This window comes from Falco cherrug, chromosome 6 (assembly GCF_023634085.1).
Source record: "Falco cherrug isolate bFalChe1 chromosome 6, bFalChe1.pri, whole genome shotgun sequence".
Lineage (NCBI taxonomy): Eukaryota > Metazoa > Chordata > Aves > Falconiformes > Falconidae > Falco > Falco cherrug.
This window is the reverse complement of record NC_073702.1, coordinates 67,732,969-67,755,536: the sequence shown is the minus strand read 5'-3', so window position 1 is coordinate 67,755,536 and position 22,568 is coordinate 67,732,969. Positions and strand designations below refer to the sequence as shown.

At 39.2% G+C, this 22,568-nt stretch overlaps 1 protein-coding gene across 1 annotated transcript in view; it reads right to left on the bottom strand.

Moving 5' to 3' along the window:
* PREP (prolyl endopeptidase) overlaps positions 1 to 22,568 on the bottom strand; it is a 113,523-nt gene that overhangs the window by 68,842 nt on the left and 22,113 nt on the right. Inside the window, exon 7 of the mRNA XM_055713766.1 lies at positions 14,815 to 14,920. Within this exon, the coding sequence (XP_055569741.1) occupies positions 14,815 to 14,920 (106 nt within the window). The remainder of the gene's footprint in view (positions 1 to 14,814; positions 14,921 to 22,568) is intronic.

The following is a 22,568-nucleotide window of genomic DNA, read 5'->3' as shown; positions in this document are numbered from 1 at the left end:
CCTACTTGCAGTTTGCCAAGATAAGTAGGGAAATCTGAAGTCTTGAATGAGGGATAATGTTTTGGATGTGAACACACAGTGCTGCCCTTCCTGACATAATATACAACTGTTGCACCTCTGCTACTGAAATTCTGCAAATCAAAAATCAAACTGCATGAGTTGGTTCAGTGGCTGACAAAGAGTGGTGAAATCCTATAATTTTAATTTTCCCTGATCTTTCTAAAACCCACCCCATAAGCAACCAAAGAGGCACGCGTGAAGGGAAAAGCCCCCATCCATATCCACAGCTACTTGAAGCAGAGTACAGCAATGGAGCTCCCCCAAAACCTTAAAGAACAGCTCAGCTGTCTTCTCCCAGTGGTGTTTTCTCCCATTACTGTCTTGCCACAATACTGTGAATTATGACCACAGGTATCTCATCGAGGAACTGAGTATTTGCAAAACATTTTGATATGAGATAATAAAGGCACTTATTTAAAAAGTGTATTTCGTTAGGTTAGTTGTAAACATAAAATTCCAACTGGTTAACTTGGTTATTTCTAACTGAGTTTTGTGGTAAAAACTAAGCTGCAAACCAAGTTAACCTGGTGGGGTTCACAAGACACATGCAGGGGAGTAGGGGAAACAATATCACCCAAATCTCTTATCTTTTCAGACTAATTTAAAATTCTCATAAAAAATAGCTATGTATTTGTCATAAGTTACTTAACACAGTGATTTTCTATTCTAAAAAGGAGCAGTCTTGGCACAAATAGCTCACAATGGCCCACTTAAAAACCTAGCAAACAACCTGAATATTTGAAGAGGAAAATGACTCAGTCTGTATACAGCAGAAAGATCGTGAAGAGGGGGACGGGAAGCATGAAGAACATTTTAGCTAATCTGGGAAGCAGAAAAAATGCTCAGATGCTTCCTGTAACGTTCATGGAAAGCAACTGTGTTGTGGAAAGTGCTGTGTAGATTATATTCCAGGGAAACCAAACTGACAAGGATTATTACAGAAGACTGCAGTGCAAATTCAATTAACCTATAGCCGTTGACAAAATGTCATGAGTAATTGCATATAGTAAAGGGGAAATGGCTATAGAATCATAGATTTATTTAGGTTGGAAAAGACCTTTAAGATCATCCAGTCCAACCATTAACCTGGCACTGCCAAGTCCACCACTAAACAGTGTCCCTAAGCGCCACATCTACGTCTTTTAAATACCTCCAGGGACAGTGACTCAACCACTTCCCTGGGCAGCCTGTTCCAATGCTTGACCACCCTTTTGGCAAATAAATTTTTCCTAATACCTAATCTAAACCTCCCCTGGTGCAACCTGAGGCTGTTTCAAATGTAGAAATAAGCAAATTTTTAAGTTTCTTAAACCAATAGCCTAATCTCATTTATTAGATGTGACCTCCACTCAGAGTAAAGATAATTTCCTGCCCAGCACAGAGCGAGTTAACTTCCACTGGTCCATAGCCACTGAAACATATCAAAAAATCAATGAATGCACAAGACACAACTGCCCTCAGTACAGCAGAACTAATAAAAATGTCATGCTTCTACAGAGTCTTTAATGATTTTATTATGGTTTCACTTATTATTTAAAGGGAGTACATGCAAAGAGAAGCCACAACTCATGTGATGCAAGAAGTTAATGGAATGCATTAACTCAAGACTACTAAAGCAATAATGAAGTAGCAAATACTGGGCAAACCATGTTTCATAAAAAGAGAATTTGTGAGAAAGTTATGCCAGAGGTTCCCTCTACACCAAAGCCATTTACTTTGGATCAGCGGACACCTAGAATACTGTACTGAAATGCACAAAAGTGACAGAGGTCCCAGCAGATTTCCAGAAGGAACATGTTTTCCCCAAGTACTTAAAATGTCATTTTTAGACTCTGATTTGATTAAAATATATATAATATCTAAGCTAAGAAGCTCAGCTGAAGGCAAAGTATGGAGTGAATACAGAGTCTCATCCCAAGAGACAACATCCACAGTATGCAGAAAGCAGACACAGTATGTGTTCTCCATGCTATACCATTACGGGAAAAACACCACCTCCTTACACACTTCATGATACCACAGAGAGGCAGCTACCTATTGAACACGGAGTACCTACATCCCATGTAGTTTCAACTTTGTTCCTCTCACCTCAACACTGCCTATTGTGGTCCCTGTCTGAATTTTATAGAATTGAAACGTAGCTCAGAACTGCCAGTTTCGTGGGATAGCAAAGAATCTGAAAGATAAATATTGAAATGTTTACAATTATCATGTCCAGATCATAATTGCTTATCCTGCAGCATTAAAACCTCTTCAAAACAGCCAGAAACTGTTGAATTTAATTTAAAAATAAAAAAGAAATCTTTTTTACTGCTATAAAAACATGCTATATGCACATAACAGTAAAAAGGGAAGACGACATATTCCATTAATCTCCTGAGGAAAGAAATATCTGAACTCCTGTAAGTCTGTTATGGGCTCTATCACGTTGCTTAGTAATTCCCACAGCAGCTGACTCATCCCTGAATTCACAGTCATCTTCTGAGTTCTGTCAGGCAGATATTTGATAAGTGTTTTTCATTTCCACACATGAAACATACTGTTTCATTTTCCATCATTTCCCAAGATGGATCCCCATCTCCACCCTGCTTCTCCACTCTATCCTGTAAATTTAAGCAAAATAATTCTAATGGATACTGTGTTGTTTGAGGGAATAAGATTATTTTGTTTTGTTTTGGTCTTTCAGGCCAATGAAATAAAACTTTACTCTGAGCAAGCAGGTCTCTAACATACAGGTAAAAAGAAAAAAATTCAGAAGAATTGTACCACGTTTCTAATATACACTGTTAGAAACAAATCCCACAAATGAGCTAGCCAACCCTAAGTAGAGCATATTTGTTCTTCTGCAATGAGAAACTGCAATATAATTTTCTAAACTATTAGAGCTATGGGAAATCAGTTGATACCAGACTTGAAATATTCCACAAGATTGCAACGCCCTCCTATATATCTGTGTGCTGAATTAGACCAGTTCAGTTAAATCAAACACCCAACGATGAATATAATAATGAAAACCTATATAATAAGCTCCACATGACAGAGAAGACAGTTGTACGTGCTCATATGAAATCTGCCACCTCTTTAACTATAAGCACATCCAGTGTAGTATTGTGATTGCATGGAATTTTCTGATTACTTTTTTTCTTAAGGCCTCCTTAAAACAAAAAGAATTATAAAAGCAACTACTATTTCTAAATAAGCTGTACAGCACATCATTGAAGGGATATAAACCGAATAATTTCATGGAAACACAAATGTCTTTCACTTAATACAAGAGTCTCAACCTAGAAACCAGAACACTACTCCTCAATACAAGAAGAGCTAGCATGTAACATGCCTATAAAACGTGTGGGATAGGGACAGTTTATTATCCTGATCCCTTCGTAGTTAAGGGAAGCCCTACATTTTGTTTTGCCCCATCTAGATATGAGAAGTCACATCTGCCTATTCATCCTTGCTGGTATAGTAGGACATAGTATATTGAGCGTAGGAGTTTCTACAGTGGTAGTGTGGCTTTAGTCCTTAAGTATATGCACATCCACTTATTTTGACCCTATGCTCAAACAGTATTTAAATTCTGATGTAACTTAAAGAAATTTAACAGGATAAAAGATACTCCTGTAACCGGCCTCTGTGATATTATAAAGGACAGGTCCAAGCACTGGAAGTGTCATAAGGAACAGTGGTGTCAGGGTCTATTACTGAAGGGGGGGTGTGGGGTGTAAGGACTAGAGGCGGGGGGAGACAACCTCAGTTCAGAATTACTACAAGATCATTTATAATACCAGAAAAACAGCAGTGCCCCTTGAACTTTGAGATGCATTCCATGTATTAGGTCCTTTCCCTTAATTACCAGCTCTTGTTATTTTTTCCCTCCTCATTACAAAACCACAGTCCTATCTCTGGCATATTTGACAGAAGTCTTCTTTGGTCAATCAACTTTGACAATCCAGTAACTAGTTTCATCAATATCACCTTAACATGGTGTTAAAAATAAATAAATAAAAATACAGTGGTTGTCATCTCAGCCTTCAGCTGCAAATTCAATACTATTTGCAAGTGTCTTCCCTCAGCAAGCGTCTCTAGGATGTAAACCCATTTTGACTAAAATAATGAGAGCCTCTCCTATTTCTAATCTAATGCTATTTCACCTCTTCAAGGTCACTAAATTGAAGTTTCACTGTCAAAGCACTTTGCCCTTAAAAGATACAAGAATCTTCTATATCAGATATGTTATCTGCTAGATTCTAAGCTACCTATAATATATACTATCCTAACATTTTCTTTCATTTTTCAAATTTCCCTTATTTCCTCTTTGCCAGTCAACACAATTTCTGAAATAACTAATACTCACTTAAATATTAACACCTATGTCTTAATCAGATCATTTTCTTTCTCTCTCACCTCAGCTCAGTACTTTTTTTAAATGCCATGGGAGGAATGTTCCTGTTTTAATCTTTGAAAGTGGCTTTCAGTTGTGTGGTCTTTCCCTTTTTTTTCCCTCCCTTTAATATTAGCAACATGTGAGCTAACAGCCATGGGCACCCTTTGCAGTCAGCACAGAGGCCCAGACCTGTCCAAGAGGTCTACCTGTATTCCACATGAACTGAATCATCCTGAGGACTCTCATTTCACACACAGTCTTTCTGCACACTCACTACAGGACCATAAGGAGCCTCAGCAGCCAATGGTCCAAACAGGTAAATTGAGTCCATCATCACCTCTAACACATCTAGGATCTGGAAATGATTCTGACTTTATCTCCAGCACAGAATTTGGCAGAGACCAAATTCCTGCAGTACAGAAAATTCGTTACACGTCTCATTCATGCTTTGGATCTCACAGCAGTCAATGACACAACTAGCTGTGTGATGAGCTTCATGAACACGTAGCTTAGAGCAACTTACATACCCAACCTACACCTCAGTTAATAGTGCATTCAAGAAAAGTCATGCTAATTTTAAACCAAACAGATCTACCCTATTTGTCCACTCTGCAATCCTTTAAATCACCCATCACCACATAGATAATATTCCTTTCCTAAGATATCTTAGTGTATTTTCCCAGTTACAGCAGTTAAGACTTTATTTCAAGTCTGAGAACACACTTGTCTAACACACTACGAATTGATCTATGACTTACAGTTGTCACCTCTGAAAAAATTCAGAATAGAAAACCGGTTCTTTAAGGAGCTCTCTGGAAACATAACTGTGCTTATTACTGCTCCTTCTAATCCATGTACCAGTTCTGAAACCATGCCAAATCAGGTCACCACAATCCTCTGCAATGACAAAGCCCTGCTGAACACCACAACAATCCGAGTAAACAAGTGCAGAGGAAGGGTGCCTCTTAAACGTCCTGTTAAAAGACTACAAAGCATAAACAGAATCTGGTATGCAATGAAAAGACACTAAGTCTTCGAACACTGGAACCAATGGAACCTGGTGTACAGATTTGCATAGTCAGCTGACATTTTAACTCAATTTATATTAAGATTCAGCATAAGCAGAGTGTCATCTTCACATGGAATTCACACAGGAGAGAGCTGTTATGAATGGCACAGCTGAAGGACAAATTTCCATTGACATTCATGTCTCTGATAATCTGCAGTAGAAAGAACCTTGACTGAAATTGTCCTAATAAGGCAAAAAATTCTTCTGAAGCCTTCCCCACACCTCAAGCATCCATAATGTTGCTCACCTGACTGAACCTTCAATGTATAACAAGATCAGATTTATGCCACATCCCTTACTTAACAGGTTCTCCCTTCTCCCTAGCCTTCCAGCATTCTTGTGAGGGTTGCACCATTAGGACTTTCCTTTCACAACTGATTGAATTTGGGGGCTGCCAATGGTTCAAAAAGCAAAGTGGGATTAATTATTTCCATAGAAAACGGGCTGAAAATAAGGAACAGATGACATCCGCCTGTTCACATCCATTAAAGAATCCAACCATTCAGCAGCTGTTCTAGATTATCTCATCCTGTACTCCTGCTGTAACGTCATCCGCCTGACTACGCAGGACAAAAGGATGCTTGCAGGCTGACCAACCTAGTAAGCAGAGCTTTAAACTAGAAACAACAGCAGAGAAAGAGATTCTTCATCAAAGGAGGAAGCTGTGGATGTGACAGGCAAACTAGGAGTCTGGGTGATAGGAACAGAAGGGATACGGCAACTGACAGAACAGAGCTGAAGTGGAATCTCTCCAAGCATAGGCATGTAAAGAAGGAACTGCCTGCAGAACAGCCTAATGGAGAAAGCTCTCAAACCTGTACTGCGGAATCAGCATGCTTGGGTGCCTGCCCGGACTGCCTCTACACGGATGCACACAACACCAGGAACAAACAGCAGGAGTTAGAAGCCTGTGTGTAGTTTCCAGGCTATGACCTCGTTAGGATCACAGCGACATGGTGGGATAGCTCAAAGGCTTTTTAGGAAGACAGGCTTGGAAGGCAAGAAGGAGAGTTGCCCTTTATGTGAAAGGGCAGCTGGAATTATGGAGCTCTGCCTTGGGACAGGTCAGGAGCCAGTCAAGAGCTTATGCATCAAGACTGGCCGGCAGACCAATATCGGTACTACTGTAGTGGGAATATGCTACAGACTTCCTGATCAGCAAGAAGTAGTAAAGGATGCATTCTTCAGACAACTAGAAGAAACCTCATGTTCACAGGCCCTGCTCCTTATGGTGGAAATTTTAACCACTGTGCTATCTGCTGGAAGGACAATTCAGCAGGGCTCAAGCAACTTAGAAGAATTTTTAATGCCTTGACAATAACTTCCCAAGGTGATCAAGAAGCCAATGAAAGGTGCTCTGCTTGACTCGATACTTACAAAGAAGAACTGGTTGTGCTTGTGGAAGCTGCAGGCAGCCTTGGCTGAAGTTTGGTTGGAGACAAGTTACTAGTGGTGTACTCCAGGGGTCGATACTGGGGCCAAAACTCTTGAAGATATTCATTAACGACCTGGATGCTGGGAAAGTGTGAGCCCTCACCAGGTTTACTGATGATACAAAACTGGGGAGAGCAGCTGATAAACTAGACTGTTGTGGTGGCATTCAGAGTGATCAGGCCAGGTGGTGAATTGGGCTGAAAGGAATCTCATGCAGTTCAAAAGGAAGAAAAACGAAGTCTTGCATCTAGGGAAGAATAACCCCAGGCACAAGTACACGCTGGGTGATGAGTGGCTGAAAAGCAGCTCCAAGGATCTTGGAGTCCTGCTGGACAACAAGCTGACCATATGCCCTTGTGTCAAAGGCCAACAGCACCTTTTGCTGTATTAAAAAGAAAGTTATCAACAGGTCAAGGGAGGTGATTCCTCCTCTCTACTCAGCACATATGAGGTCATATCTTGAGTGCTGTATCCAGTTCCAGTCTCCCCAGTACACGAAAGGTTTGGACTCACTGGAGCAAGGCCAGCACAGGACCACAAACATGATTAAGGGACTACAGCATATATGAGAAGAGGCTGAAGAAGGTCCAACTTTTCAGTCTGAACACAAGGCGGCTCAGGGGGATCTTAGCAATGTGTATAAATAACTATTAGAAGGGAATAGAGAAGGGGGAGCCAGACTCTTCTCTGTAGTGCACACTGACAGGACAAGAGGCAATGGGCACAAAAAACAAGGAAATTCAATCGGAACACAAGAAAACACTTTTTAATGTGGTTTGGTCAAATACTGGCACCAGGTTGCTCAGAGCGGTTATAAATATCTGCAGAGATATTCAAACCCCAACCAGACACAGTCTTAGGCAACCCATTGTAGCTGACCCTGCTTGAGCAAAGGGGATGGTGGACTAGATAATCACAAGAGGTCCATTCCAAACTAAACAATTCTGTACCTCACAAATTTGTGCTTGGTGAAAGATAGCAGACATGCACATAGAGAAAGAAGGAGAAAGGAAGACCATCTTTTATGTTTACCTCTTTCCTTAACACAACTTTTTCATAGAAATTATCAGCCATTACCATCATACTAATATTTCTACCATTCCTGTTTTGTGACTACTGCTTCTTAAAAGAACATAACTTTCATTCAGGTGAATTGCAACTGTACTGCTTCCTTTCCTCACTTCTGTCCATCACCCAACATCACCATCTCTTCAGCTCTTGAATAGTTCAGCTGGAAACACGTCATAAGAAGCCTATACCCGATACCAGGTAATTCACATCCCTGGCTGTAGAAGAAATTAACACAAACCAGGCTGCTGTATGAAATCAACCTGTTTATGCATTTATGTATTTATTTATTTATTAAAGAGAGGTGGGGCAGAGCTCTGAAGCACTGTTCATGACATCTGTGCTATCAACTTGCTAGCACATCCCCCATCATATTTTTAGTCTGGCTAATTAGCAGACAGTATGTGGTCCCAGTCTGGGGGACAGTATCATTCCCAACAGGCAACCTGAACATAGTTACAGTATGTTGGAGGGAGAGAGCTTTGACACACAGAGGTGAGCTGGCACGTACCTCTTGGCTTCAGTGTCGAAGCACAGACTGTGGCCAGCCTGCTGCTGAGTTACATGGGCAGCGTACCCCACCCCTGTGATGAAGCTGTGGGAAGCCTCAACACATGCTTCCATCAGCCAGAAGATCTGAAGGGCTCAGGACTTCCAGCAGGATGATGGTACTGAGAACACCACAAATACAAACCTATGGCTACACTGCTCCTTCCCTCACTTTTGGTTGTGAATACTGTGTCAGGTCTCTGTTTCAGCAACAGCAAAAAGGGAGTAGAGGGTATCTTGACTAGGACCTTCACAGAGAGGTGCCAAGTATTTCAAACTCCTTTTCAGGAAATACAATATCAAAGGTACAGATTACACACTGATGTGAGATGGAAGCTGCCTTTTTGCTGCTTTCAGTTCATTTATTAACCTGTGAGGACAGCAGTAATTAATTACGCAGCTTGTCTGGAAGACTTATATTGAGATATAATCTGTTTTTTAATTGCATTTAGAAGTGTTATTAGGATAACTAGAACCCAACTGCCCTGCACCAGATATTTGTTAGATTTGGAGATCACTACTGATTAAGAGGCATGCCATGAAAATGTATCACACTTCTCTTTGGTGAGGCAAAATATACTTTCTTCTGTTCTCTCACTGTTCCCTAACACGTGGTGGTTTTCAGCCTGTATTTTAACTTTCTATAAAACAAGAATGAAGACATTTTGGGACTGGACAAGACCAAATGATAATTATGAACTTTCAAAACACTAAATACTGAAAAACCAGATCATTTGGGTCTAACTTTGGAAGGGACTGTAATTACTGTTTTTTCACTGTTTTAATGAACCAGAGTATTAGATAAAGTAGGAAACAAAAAACTGTTAATAAATTATAACACTGCACACACTATGCAATGAAGACATCTCTTAACTAATCAAACTCAACCTGGACAAGATCAATTTAAGATACTCATCTGCTCTACAGAATAAATAATAATTCAGATTTAGAAGAAGGAAGAAAAATCTCTTTCCTTCAGGGAATGGTGTTGATGACACGTTGTTTTGCACAGCTTTGAAAAGAGCAACTCAGTGCTTCTTTTTGGGTAAGGCTGGATTGTTTTCAAGAAGCCACATTCTTCAATTTGTCACATGCCTATTGACACAAGGTTTCAGCAGACCCTGGATTGTGAACTGTCTGGAGTATTTATTTAGTACCTTTAAAGCAAGTTTTAACCTTGAGGACTGAGTCCCAAGACAAGAAAAGTTAAAAAAAAACAAACAAACAACTATTACTGCCACATTAACTCTGTGTAGAAATTAAGACTATCATCAGTACAGTAACAGTTAAATGCTGAAGTGTGACACTAAAAAAAAATCAACTTTAAAGCTGTGAAACATATCTCACATTAATAAAAGGCATGAAGTTAGCCATTTGTGGTTTCAATAACATTATTCTGAAGGAAACTAACACAGAAGTTACTATCATCACTGCAATAGGATTCAATAATTAAAAGATCTAATGCATCTTAAGCATGAAATAAACCACCAATTTCTCAATATAGCAAATCAGGACACACTTGGACCTAGGTTTGATGCAACAGTTTGGTTATTAGGTCTGGTGTAACTTTTTGGTTATATTTTGTATCTTGTCCAGACATCCCTCCTACTGAAACAGATATTACGCAGAATTTTCTAATGCAAACTTTGCCACAGGTATAAAAGAAGATAAAGTTGTTTAGGGAATATGGATACACACAGTCTTTCAGTGTACCCTGCTATTTTTACCCCCTCCTGTACAAATTTACATCTAATCTACAGATACAGGGGACTTTCTCCTCTTCTAGTTTTTGCCTATTACAGTTTTTAACATGAAAGACAAGACATTTTCACACCTCCTATCTCCAAGAAATTCCTTCTGCTTTTTCAGAAGCAGGAAGTGTTAATAACAGCATATGCTTTCAGTTTTCAGAATTCATTTTGTTTGCTTTTGAACCACCGAAACATACACAAACATAAACAAGTAATTGCACTAATTTTTGAAAAACTGAAATTATCCCACACTACTTTTCTTAAATCGTGAAATACAGATATTTATGTCTCAGTAAAAATACATGTTTCTCTATCTTGGGAATAAACTATTGATCTATAACCATAAAGAACTGCATCTCACAGACATCCCTGCAGTTTTCCTACAGACAACCACCTGGCACTTTGGCAGTCAGCACTGAGGTTGCAACACCGAACTTCACAACTTCCTCACAGCAAGGGGGCCAAACAGGCAGCCTTTATCAATGCAACCATTGTCTCTAAGAAACAGTAACAGAACTACAGTTAACTCCACATGGTCTCAATACACCAGGAGGAAAAGAAACTCACTCCTCAGTGGTCACATGTTGACTATGAGAACATGTTCTTTTTAATGAAAATTGTTTAAACAACTAAGAAATTTTATTTCCTCCTGTCAACAGAAAAGAATGTACTACTAGCAATCACTCTAGCAATCAAAAATCAAGAAAGGTGCCCCTAAGTTAGTTAACATGACATTTTGAAATAGGGTTTTGTAGTAGTAAGTCACAGATGAGAATCAGTTCTTCGCATTTTTGTGCAATTTTAAGTAACAGAAAATTCCTTAATTCGGTTTTACATGTAGCATTTCAAACTATGCAATGGTATGTTTTCCTTGGGACAGAAAGTATTTTAAAAAAAGAGGAGTTCACGATTACATGATTGAATTGTAATATACACATATAAACATTTTATAAACAATATATGCTACAGAGAAGCTGTTGAAACATGTCATTCTGTATTTAGGGCTTTGTCACAAACTTCATAAATATTAGGTATTTTTTTGCTTAGCAGTTGCTTTTACTTCCTCACAAATACGTGGTATAAGTAATGGATGCCATGTTAAAATATAACTGCCTGCTACCATTCAAAAAGGTTTCATTGCCTTTTGTATTTCATGCCCACTGAATAAGTCTAAAGAAGTTTAAGATCTGAAAGATCTAAAGCATAAAAAGAAAAAAATTTAAGAACTGGTGTATTCTTGGACAACCTGGATTAAAAGAGCAGGGAAGAAAAAAGAAGTGCCTGAAAATCTAATTATTTATCTATATCAGGTACCATCTGGGACACTGGAAAAACACTAGCTATCCTATTTTTCTTTCCTTTTATATTTTTTCAAAACTAAGATGAGGTATTATGAACACCAGAATGGATATTTTGAACAAACAGATCATTGTAAACAGGTCAAGCAAAAAGACTCAGATTAAACATTCAATAATTCTGAAGGAGGAAAATGGCAAGACGTATCTTAGATGTCATCAAAGGTATGAGGTCTATTCATAAATAATCCGTTCTAAAAGATAGAAGAATATGTTTTAAAAGCACAGATACCTTCCCAAGATACTTGACTCTCTTAACACTTTGTACCATATGGTATGGTTTGATACTTGCATAGACCCTTGTACTGAATGCTGCATTCTATAGACAGCGTAACATGTATCTCATAGTTTAGCTAAGAATGTGCTTCTGTTATCCATAATTCTCTAAGCATCACTTAATCTTAACCCATCTGAACATACTTCGAGATATTACTGAACAGTCTGTATAAATTGGCAGTTGAATGCAAGTCTTAAGTCACAAAATAGACTTGCCATTAAACTCTGCTATTCTAGAGCTGCTTATTTACTTTTAGACAAATTTTATTTTTTAAAATTTTTATTTAATTTATTTGATTTTAGACAAAGCAGCTTAAATAATGAAATTAGGTATTCATTCCTCTGAATTTCACAAGAAACCTCTTCTACGCCTGCTGTCCCAGCAAATTACAAGTTGAACTGAAATTACATCTCTTGTGGCCTAGATTGATAAAGCCATGAATTAAGCTTACATAAATTACTGCTTGCTCAATTTACTGCCTCTGGCCACCAAAGGCTGAAGGACCAGTGGTTCAGGGTGTTTGCATTTGTATGGAGTATCAACTCTAGGAAACACCCTAGATGTTTATACTGTTAGGCCTGTGCTTACCAACATAGAGGTAGAAAGACACAGGTAAAGATCAACCTTTGTATTGAAAATGCAATTGACAACTTAGTGAGACAGATATGGAGAGTTCCTAAGTTTATAAAAATAGAAAATTTGTGCAAGCAAATGGTTACAGCTAAATCTTTCCTTTTATAGGCAAAAAGGGAGAATTTGGAGGGATAGAACAACTCCCACCCAACAACAAACAAATAAGAAGGCATGTCAAAGACTCCTTCAGAGAAAAAAAACTTTTCTAAAGAAGCATTTCCAAGCCCGGAAAAGGTTAAACTTTAGGTTTACCTTATACCAGGTAGTACAAAATAGAAGCTTCATTATCTCATCCATGATCTTTCAAGGCTTGATGCTAGTATTCTCTTCAAGGTTGTCCCGTGTATCTATAAATGGGAGGGTGAATTATGGGAGGAGAGCTATGCTTTTTATATATTCTATCTCTAGCTGGAAAGCGTCAACTTGAACGACAATGCAACTTATCATGCATGAAAATGTTTCACTGTACTGAACTGTTTTATCTACACAGTTTTACGTTTGTAATACTGTTGCATGGAAAGCATTTGTAATAATTTTGATCAGGCTTTCCATTTCCTACGTTCAAGAGGACATTAAACAACTACTTACTTGTCTAAGACAAGTTTAGAAGTAATTAAGAAATATCCTTTATAAAAAGAGATAGTGACATGTCCACACAAAAAAAATAATTAACAATCCTCCAGAAAGGAGTATAAAACTGTTACCTATCATCACTAACCAAAATTTAAAATATTGTATTAAGACTTGTTGATGAACTAAGGGAAGACCACACAACCACACAGCATAATAAAGACAGGGAGAAAAGAGAGCTATACTCCCTGTATTGCAGAGACACTATCAGTTCTAACCATGCTCATAAACCTCAAATGTTTATGGGCATGAGAACAATCTTCTTGGGATCAAATATTTAACAAGGACCTCTTGCAGTATTGTCTTGGTTTCAGCTGGGATAAAGTTAATTTTCTTCTTGGTGAGGGAACAGAGTGCTCAGGGACTTTTTGGTTTCACAGGCAGCCAGGCCAGCTGACCTGAACTAGCCAAAGAGGTATTCCATACCATGATGGGGTTTCATGCGTGGTATATAACTTGTGTGTCTGTCTGTCTTGGCCAGGGCCTGCAAATCATTGCTCAGGGACTGGCTGGGCATCGATCAGCAGGTGGTGAGCAGTTGTATTGTGTGTCACTAGTTTTCTTTCCTCCCTTCCCTTTGGATTTCATTCCTCTCCCCTTCTCCCTCTTACTATAACCGTTATTGTTGTTATTATTATTGTTCTTTGGTTTTTATTTTACCTCAATTGTTAAACTACTCTTACTTCAACCCTCAAGTTCTACATTCATTTCCGATTCTCCTCCCCACCCCACTGGGTGAGGGGGGAACAAGCAAGTGGCACTTAGTTACTGGTTGGGGTTAAACCACAACAAGTATTTATTCTGTTTCTGAAGTTTTTGAAGACAGAAGCCACAAAGAATCAAGAAGAGCTAAATTGTGTTCTATGCATATTGACAAAAAAATTTCAATAATCCAATATTCTGGAAATACAAACCCACCGATCAGTAAAACAACTACACCCATCATTAACAATAGCCATATGGAGAAAAGTACCATCATTTCAGCCCATACCACTGAGGCTAAGATGATAAATACACAAAAGCCAAAGTCTAATCTGACTAGAAGGCAAGAAAGGAGCACCTCATGGATGTGTGTTTGAAGTAGAAGCAGATACTTCTACTGTAATAATAGTGATGCTACAGAACAAATTTATATTACTAAAATATTACAGGATTTTTGTTTGTTTCCTAGTACTGTAAGGAGAAACCATAATGTTACGTATACACCAGGTCCTGTCTTCAAAAAAGGAAGAGCAGTACTTGAAGGGAGACACATGAACTTTTAAAAAGTAAAAAAACAAAACCAAACAACTTAAACATGGAAAAGTACTAGTGGTGTAGAAAGAAATGGAACACACACTGGCAAGGTTCCTTAGATTATCTCAATTTTTCCTTGTGACCTTTTAAACAAACTACAGAACTAAGAATGGAGTTTTCCATCTACTGATACATAACAGAAAATGGAACGCTAGCAGAAGCAGTGTATATTTTCTTGTAATTTCTGCATTAGAAGAAACCAGGTTAAGCAATATGCATATTTAAATATATATATGTAAACATAGAGTATTTCAAGTCTTACGTTGTCTTAAAACGAAGCAAAACTTCCAAAGCAAGAAAGCGCATACCTGATATACCCTGAGACTCTGTCTGTAGATCACAGTACCACAGTCTGTTCACTGGATCACAGCCTTCTCTGATAGACAGCAGGACATATCGACCATCGTCCGATACCTGCAACAAGTTACAGAAAAATCAAAGATGAAAATCAAACAGGATTATATGTTTATTCCACTGTGAATTAAAAAAAAAATTATGATTATTAAATGCATTCCAGCTGAAAATGTGTCTAATGAGTCAGGGTGGCTATCTGCTCCACTGTGGACATCCATGTGCTGCAGGGGCAAAACCCGCTTCCACCATGGTCTTCACCATGGGCTGCAGGGAATCTCTGCTCTATAGAGAAGGCAGAGTTACTGAGTGACTTCTTTCATAGAATCATAGAATCATTTAGGTTGGAAAAGACCTTTCAGATCATCAAGTCCAACTGTTAACACAAGACTGCCAAGTCCACCACTAAACCATGCCTCTAAGCAGCATATCTACACATTTGTTTGAACACTTCCAGGGATGGTGATTCCACTCCCTCCCTGGTTAGCTTGTTACAGTGCCTCATCACCCTTCCAGTAAAGAAATTTTTCCAAATGTCCAATTTAAACCTCCCCTCGTGCAACTTGAGGCCATTTCCTCTTGTCCTGTTGCTTGTAACCTGGGAGACTGACACCTATCTAAAACCTCCTTTCAGGAAGTTGTAGAGAGCAGTAACGTCCCCTGAGCCTCCTTTTCCTTCAGTCTTTACTGCTAAGGGTACCCTTCAGGAATCCCTGAGGCAACAGAGAAAGCCCAGAGAAAGAAGACTTTCCCTTGGTTGAGGAGGGTCATGTTAGAGATCATTTAGGCAAACCTGACACCCGCAAATCCATGGACCCTGATGGGATGCAGCCCCAAGTGCCAGGGGAGCTGGCAGATGTTACTGCTAAGCCACTCTCCATCATCTTTGGAAAGTCATGGAGAACAGGAAAGGTGCCTGAGGACTGGAGGAAAGCCAATGTCACTCCAGGCTTCAAAAAGGACAAGAAAGAGGACCCAGGAAACTACAGGCCAGTCACCTCACCTCCACCCCTGGTCATCTCTAAGGATGTGGAGGAAAAGAAGGTCATCAGGAACAGACAACATGGATTCAGCATGGGAAAGTCATGCCTGACCAACCTAATAGCCTTCTGTGATGGAATGTGGTGGCTGTTGTCCACTTTGACTTCGGTAAGGCTTTTGAGACTGTCTCATGTAATATCCTCATATGCAAGTTTAGGAAGCGTGGGTTAGATGGGTGGACAGTGAGGCGGGCTGAGAACTGGCTGAATGGCAGAGCTCAGAGGGTTCTGATCAGCAGCACAGCCTGGCTGGAGGCCTGTAGCCAGCGGTGTGCCCCAGGGTCAGTACTGGGACTAGTTCTGTTCAACTTACTCAGCAATGACCTGGATGAAGGGACAGAGTGTGCCCTCAGCAAGCTCACTGGTGATACAGAACTGGGTGTCAGCCACTCCTCAGAAGGCAGCACTGCCATCCAGCCAGACCTGGACAGGTTGGAGAGTTGGACAGAGAGGAACCCAATGAAGTTCAGCCAAGGCAAGTGTAGGGTCCTGCACCTGGGGAGGAATAACCCCACGCACCAGTACAGGCTGGGGCTGACCTGCTGGAAGGCAGCTCTGTGGAGAAGGACCTGGGAGTTCTGGTGGACAGCAAGCTGCCCGTGAGCCAGCACTGTGTCCTGGTGGCCGAGAAGGCCAGTGGGATCATCCTAGGGTACATAGGAGAAGCATAGCCAGCAGGTTGAGGGAGGTGATTCTTCCCCTCTGCTGTGCCCTGGTGAGGCCGCATCTGCAGTGCTGTGTCCAGCTCTGGGCTCCCCAGTTCAAGAGAGTCAGGGAACCACTGGAGAGGGTCAAGCAGTGGAGTACGAAGATGGTGAGGGGACTGGAACATCTCCCTGATGAGGAAAGGCTGTGAGAGCTAGGGTGGTTTAGCCTGGAGAAGACTGAGAGGGGATCTTATCCATGTCTACAAATATCTGAAGGGCGAGTGTCAAGAGGACGAGGCCAGGTTCTTTTCAGTGGTGCCCAGGGACAGGACAAGGCGCAACAGGCACAAACTGCAACACAAAAAATTCCTTCTGAATATGAGGAAAAACGTCTTTGCTTTGAGGGTGACAGCCCTGTAACTGGCTGCCCAGAGAGGCTGTGGAGTCTCCTTCTCTGGAAACATTCAAAACCCACCTGGATGCGACTCTGTGTAACCTGCTCTAGGTGAACCTGCTTTAGCAGGGGGTTGGACAAGATGCTCTCAAGAGGCCCTTTCCAACCATGACCATTCTGTGATTCTGTGAACTCTCCTACATCAATTAAAACACAACTTTTTGCACCTCAATAGAAGTTTCTCAGAAAGCTGTGAGGCAGTCACATCTGGTGATGTAGGTGTCCAGTTTCTCTCTAGTCACTGACTATAATGTCAGCATTCAAACCCAATGTTAAATTGTGCAAGAGCATTTGCTAAGTCATCCATCTTGGTAAAGACACAACAGAGCGACCAGTGGCTTCTGTCCAAAAAATCCTTGAGTTGCTTGTGAAGACATCAAAAATCCTAACTTTCCAAACTTCTTTATCAAGGTGTCAATTCCATGCAAAAGGAAGTTTACCTCCCCTCCCCCAAATCCTGTGGAAATAAATGGAGCCTAGCAGTGACATGAGAAAGACAGTGACGTGTATCTCATTGAAAATCAGTAATTTGGGATATACATATCAATCCACGTATTTTAAGAGATGCAGAGATGTACTAGGACTGTCCTTGCTCATCAGAGAAAAAACTGTGCTGCTGAAACTGCTAATACCTAAATGGAAAAGGCATTTATCTCAGCCAGGGCTTGATCCCTATGTAAGCACTCTTTTATTACTGTGTAACCTGTCAGCTAAACTGAAACTACAGAAGAGTTTGTCACCAGCTTCATAAAATGGGCCCTCAGTACATCTGACAGGTCTACATAAACAGACTGTTGCCTCCTCTACATGAGGAGGTCTCCCCGCCATGCTTCCTCTCTCTAACAACTCCAATACGGTCAGTGTTCGAGCCAGTGAGTATCCTAGACATGCTGAAATCCAGGTTTATCAAATGACTCTAGATTCACGCTCTTGGTGAATTAAGCCCTGTAGGATCATTTTGCTGACACATGCGCATCTCTAATACATGCCATCACAGTACTATGTAGAGAGCAGTAGAGTTTAATCAGAGCAATACCTGTTGTTTGAATGGGAAAACCAAGATTTAGTTGCTCACAATATCAGGAAAGCAAAAACCACCATGTCAGCACTTGATATATGGCACACATGCTTGCTCTGCACAGCTGCTCTGTCAACCTATTTTTTAAAAGCAAAAGCTGAATATTCACCTACTTAATACTGTTATTCACAGTACAACACAAAATGGAAAAAGCTACCCAAGTTGTAGAGGTTAGCTCTGGATTTCTGGCTACCTTAAGGCATCTGCCAGAAGTCCATCTCAGAGGTGGAAAAAGGCTGGCAAGTTTAGTCCATCTGAATGACGGTCACTTAATTCACAACAGATTTTCCCTCAAGTTCTCAAGTGATGGAACTAATAAGGTGTGTTTTCTGAGACTAAGCAGTATGAAATTTCTTAGAAACCAACCAAGCCAGTCATTTTAAGGGTACTTTTGCTTATTGTGGCAAACTAAATGATGCTTATGGAGTTTTCATTTTTGCCATTTTCATTAGGTTTACACACACAAAAATCTAATGCTACTGTTAAATTAACATTAAAAGCTACAAGCACATTATACGTTTTCTGATCAAGCTTCATGGTTTGCTTTTGCACATTTATAAATACACACACTAAAATTTCCAAAATGGCATCTGCTGGTTCATAAAGTCATCAATGAATCCTTCTTTCTACTCAGGCTTTGCAAATACACTGTTTCCTGGCAAAGCTTTTGAAAGTGCAAGTCTATCAAAGAAAGGCAGGAAGTAACAAGAAGTCATTAACTTGAAGTTTTCCTCTCTTGACTGAGGTGTTTTCAGCATATTCCAAAATAACCAGATTTTGATGTTTTATTAACACCTGATACAGAAGGCTGTTTCCTAGAATTTAAACCCCTAGTCGCAAAATACGAATCTTGAGTTCTGGAAACTTTTCATTTAGCTCTAAACATGTCTTCAAAAAAAAATTTGTATGTTCTATTTACTACTTAGATTTACTTTGGTTAATATTTGTAACATTAATTGTGCAAAATATCTGTAGAATTAGTTATGCAAAATAAATTTCAGAAGAATTGCATCCTAACTGTGCTGCTACTCAGAGCCACAGTCCTGAAGACACAAGAAGGGAATTTTGTAGAATACAGAGCAAAATCTCAGTATGTGAACACTAACAAAAAAACCCCAACAACCAAAGACCCCTCAACAACAACAAAAAAATAATCCACAAACCCAAATGAGTGTTTCCAAGTTGTTGAAAAAATGCCTGTACAAAAATACAACTAATTATATTACTAGAAAAAGTCCATACAGCTGAAAGTTCACAAGGCAAACAGAACACCTAATATTCCTACTGGACAAAAAAAATTAATAAAAAAATATATGAAACAGCTAAATAGCTTTAACAGGGCAGCCTGCAAAATTGAGACATTTTGCCACCTCTTTCCAAGATGGGAGTATATTCAGAAATGGAAACGAAGATGAGGTGATCTTTTTTGAAAGAAGCATCTTCAGTATTTTTAGACAAACACTAACTGCAGGTGTCAGTTTTAATTAAACTAGTAACTACAATATGCTGCTTAAACAAGTGCTCATACTTGTAGAAGCACCAAGTTTCCTTCCTTACCTTGCCAATTCCTCAAACGTGTTAAATTATTGAAAGTGATATATACAAATATAAATTTCAGTTAAACTCAAGAGTATGATACACAAAATTATTTCAGTCATAGTCAGAACCCACATAAACTTGTTTTTTGGTGCTGTGAGTTAACAGTTAACAGAAGACTGCTTGCTTTACCCAAGAAAGAACTTATTCACAAATTTCTGATGAAGTTGTTGCAAAGGCAATTCAGAACCTCTGATCACAGCAAATCTGAGTACATCTCGTGAGTCCTCCATATTCCCAGCTAAACTAGTGAAGAGTTGATAGCAGTTTATGTTTAATTTGAAGTAAGAACTACCAAAGCATATTTTATTGTTGGTAGGATGCCAATTAGGTCTGTCTCTAGTTATCACTAAAGTTGTTCTTGCGTCCATGAGTTCTACAACCCAAAGGAACTTGACAGAAACAGGACAAGAAACTGCTGACTGCAGCATGCTAAAATGTTTAGTATTATAGTGCAGATTTAGACATTCACATTGCAAAGTTGCAGTTTGATGAGAAAATATTGGCAGCAGTACCTGCTTATGTGGTCTCAATCTCTACCTCTTCCTACTACTATGGTTGCTTGTATCCATGGAAGTTCATTCCCCTAGTCATGTCAGTACAAGCATTTACCATTTGCGAGGTAAACCAGACTGGGGAGCTTATCCAGCTGAAAAAAATAATGTGTTTTTTTTAAAAAAAAAAAAGGGGGGGGGGGGGGGAAGAATCCAGGAAAAAAACCCACAATGAAGAGTCCAAGAAGGGAAGAAGAAAAAAAGAAAGAAAAACCCAATAAAAAAGAAAAAGAATGAAGTTGTCCCTCTGCCAGCTTAGTATCTCAGTCAGTTCACTGTGCAGTTGCACAAATGGCTGAGCTAACACACTGCACCAGGCAGCTGGAAACATATATAATAGGAACAGAGATTGCTTAAGGCAGCTCAGATGGCAGTAGTGACGAATGTGTGATCACGGCCTGAACACCACTGACTCTTCTATACTGTAAACAGACAACAGTCTGGGTTTCAGAATGGCAAAAGGAAACAGGATTTCCCAACTATCATCTGGGTTATTCTTATGCTGCTACATCTTCTTCACGAGCTGAACTACAGTCCTTGCTTTTGGCCCACAAACTTATGAACTGAAATTTCATACCAGCGTTTCACTCAAATTTTAGAATGGTTCAGCATAAGGGAGACAGCTGTAATTCAGAACTGACAGCCTGGATCATAAGTAAATTATCCTGGTTTTCCACATCCAAGCTGAAAAGGAAACGCATCTCAAGAATTTCTGAGAGATCTGTAATATTCTAGTGAGTGCACATTTCTCTCATTAAAATAACTTCTACCATTTCAAACAAACCCACAAGTAAAAGATAGGGAGGTTATAAAGCAACTGAACATCTTAAAATGAAGTTTTGGTCCTGTCAAAATAGGACAGAAGAAATCCTGTAGCCTTTCAGCTGGAGCTTTTAGAAACCTTTAGCATAACAATGACTTTATTGGCATAGCACAGGACTAATCCCTAACTCAGCACTAGTAAAGGAAGCATTATTTCCAAGAGCTGATGCTGGTATACAGTTTGCAGTTTCACTGCTGCCGTGCAGTCACTTGGCAATTTTGAATCTGTTTGATCTGTTATTTCTGAAATACTTGCTGTGACCATCTTCACACCATACAAACATACAGAAATATTATTACAATAGCTGTGCTCCCAAGTACTAGTCTGTTTAGTCTTTCAAGGATCAAACTCTTCAAGGTAAAATCTTTATAGAGAAGTCTTGGTTTATAGTGGAGTATTTTTTGGCTTTTACTAGCAATTTTCTTTCAATGTTACATGTTCTCTCCATTTTGATGAAAAGTAACCACTGCTTAGAAAAACATTAAGAGATGAAGTGGTTTACATGTAAATTCAATAAATCAATGAATAGCAAAAGAAAAACTATCTAAAGCCTAATAAGTAACAGGAGTTTTCTAAATACTTAAGATTTTTTTCTTTCATTACAAAATATAGTTAATTCATGATACAAGCCATATAAGGAGCACCAAAGGGTTATGAGTTCTGCATTTATAACAGCAATAACCATCTAGTAGAATCCACAGCAAAAGTGAAATTAAATATTTTTGTCTACTAGCAGCACATTTCAGACCAAAAATTCATACATAATTAAACAACAACAACAAAAAAAAGAGAATGAATAGCAGAAGGTTGTCAGGTTTTCAGACTTCCTGACTTTATGTATTACTCCTCAACTAAAACTTCAATAGGAGAGACATTAAAGTGCTTTGCTTCCAAGTAAAGTGCATGACAGTAATCCCAGCGAACATTAATGCTAGTTCTTTGAATACTACCTGGGTAGTCGCCACTGCAAAATTCAGGATAAGGAAGAGCTCTCTATTTTTAATTCACAAATAGGAACCCTTTGAGTGCACATTACATTAAGGCAACTATATATACACACATCACTCCTTTTTAAGCTAGCGAATTAGAAGTTTTACTACCTTTACCCTTTTTATTATAAAGGTAGAAAAAACCTGATCGTTGTATAATTTGTTTCTGCATACCAAGATATCAAAAAATTAAACAAGTAAAATTCAGCTATTAATATACCTGTGTTGAGGAAAAGAAACTGACTTCTCCTTCAACTGCAGATGTTAACACCATTATAACTTACAACCTGTAAAATAACTGCACATGCAGGTCAAAGTACTGATTCTCATGTACTAGTGCCCTTTGCATATGGAACAATCAAACAGAGTAAATTAATCACATACAAAAAAAAATTAAAAACAAAGCTCACAAAAATCACAGACAGACTCAAAGCCAAATGGTCAAATCACTAACTGGACACTGTATACCTAGTCATGGGAACATGAAACTATCCTGAGAAGGCAAGATGGGTGGCAATAAAGATGCAACC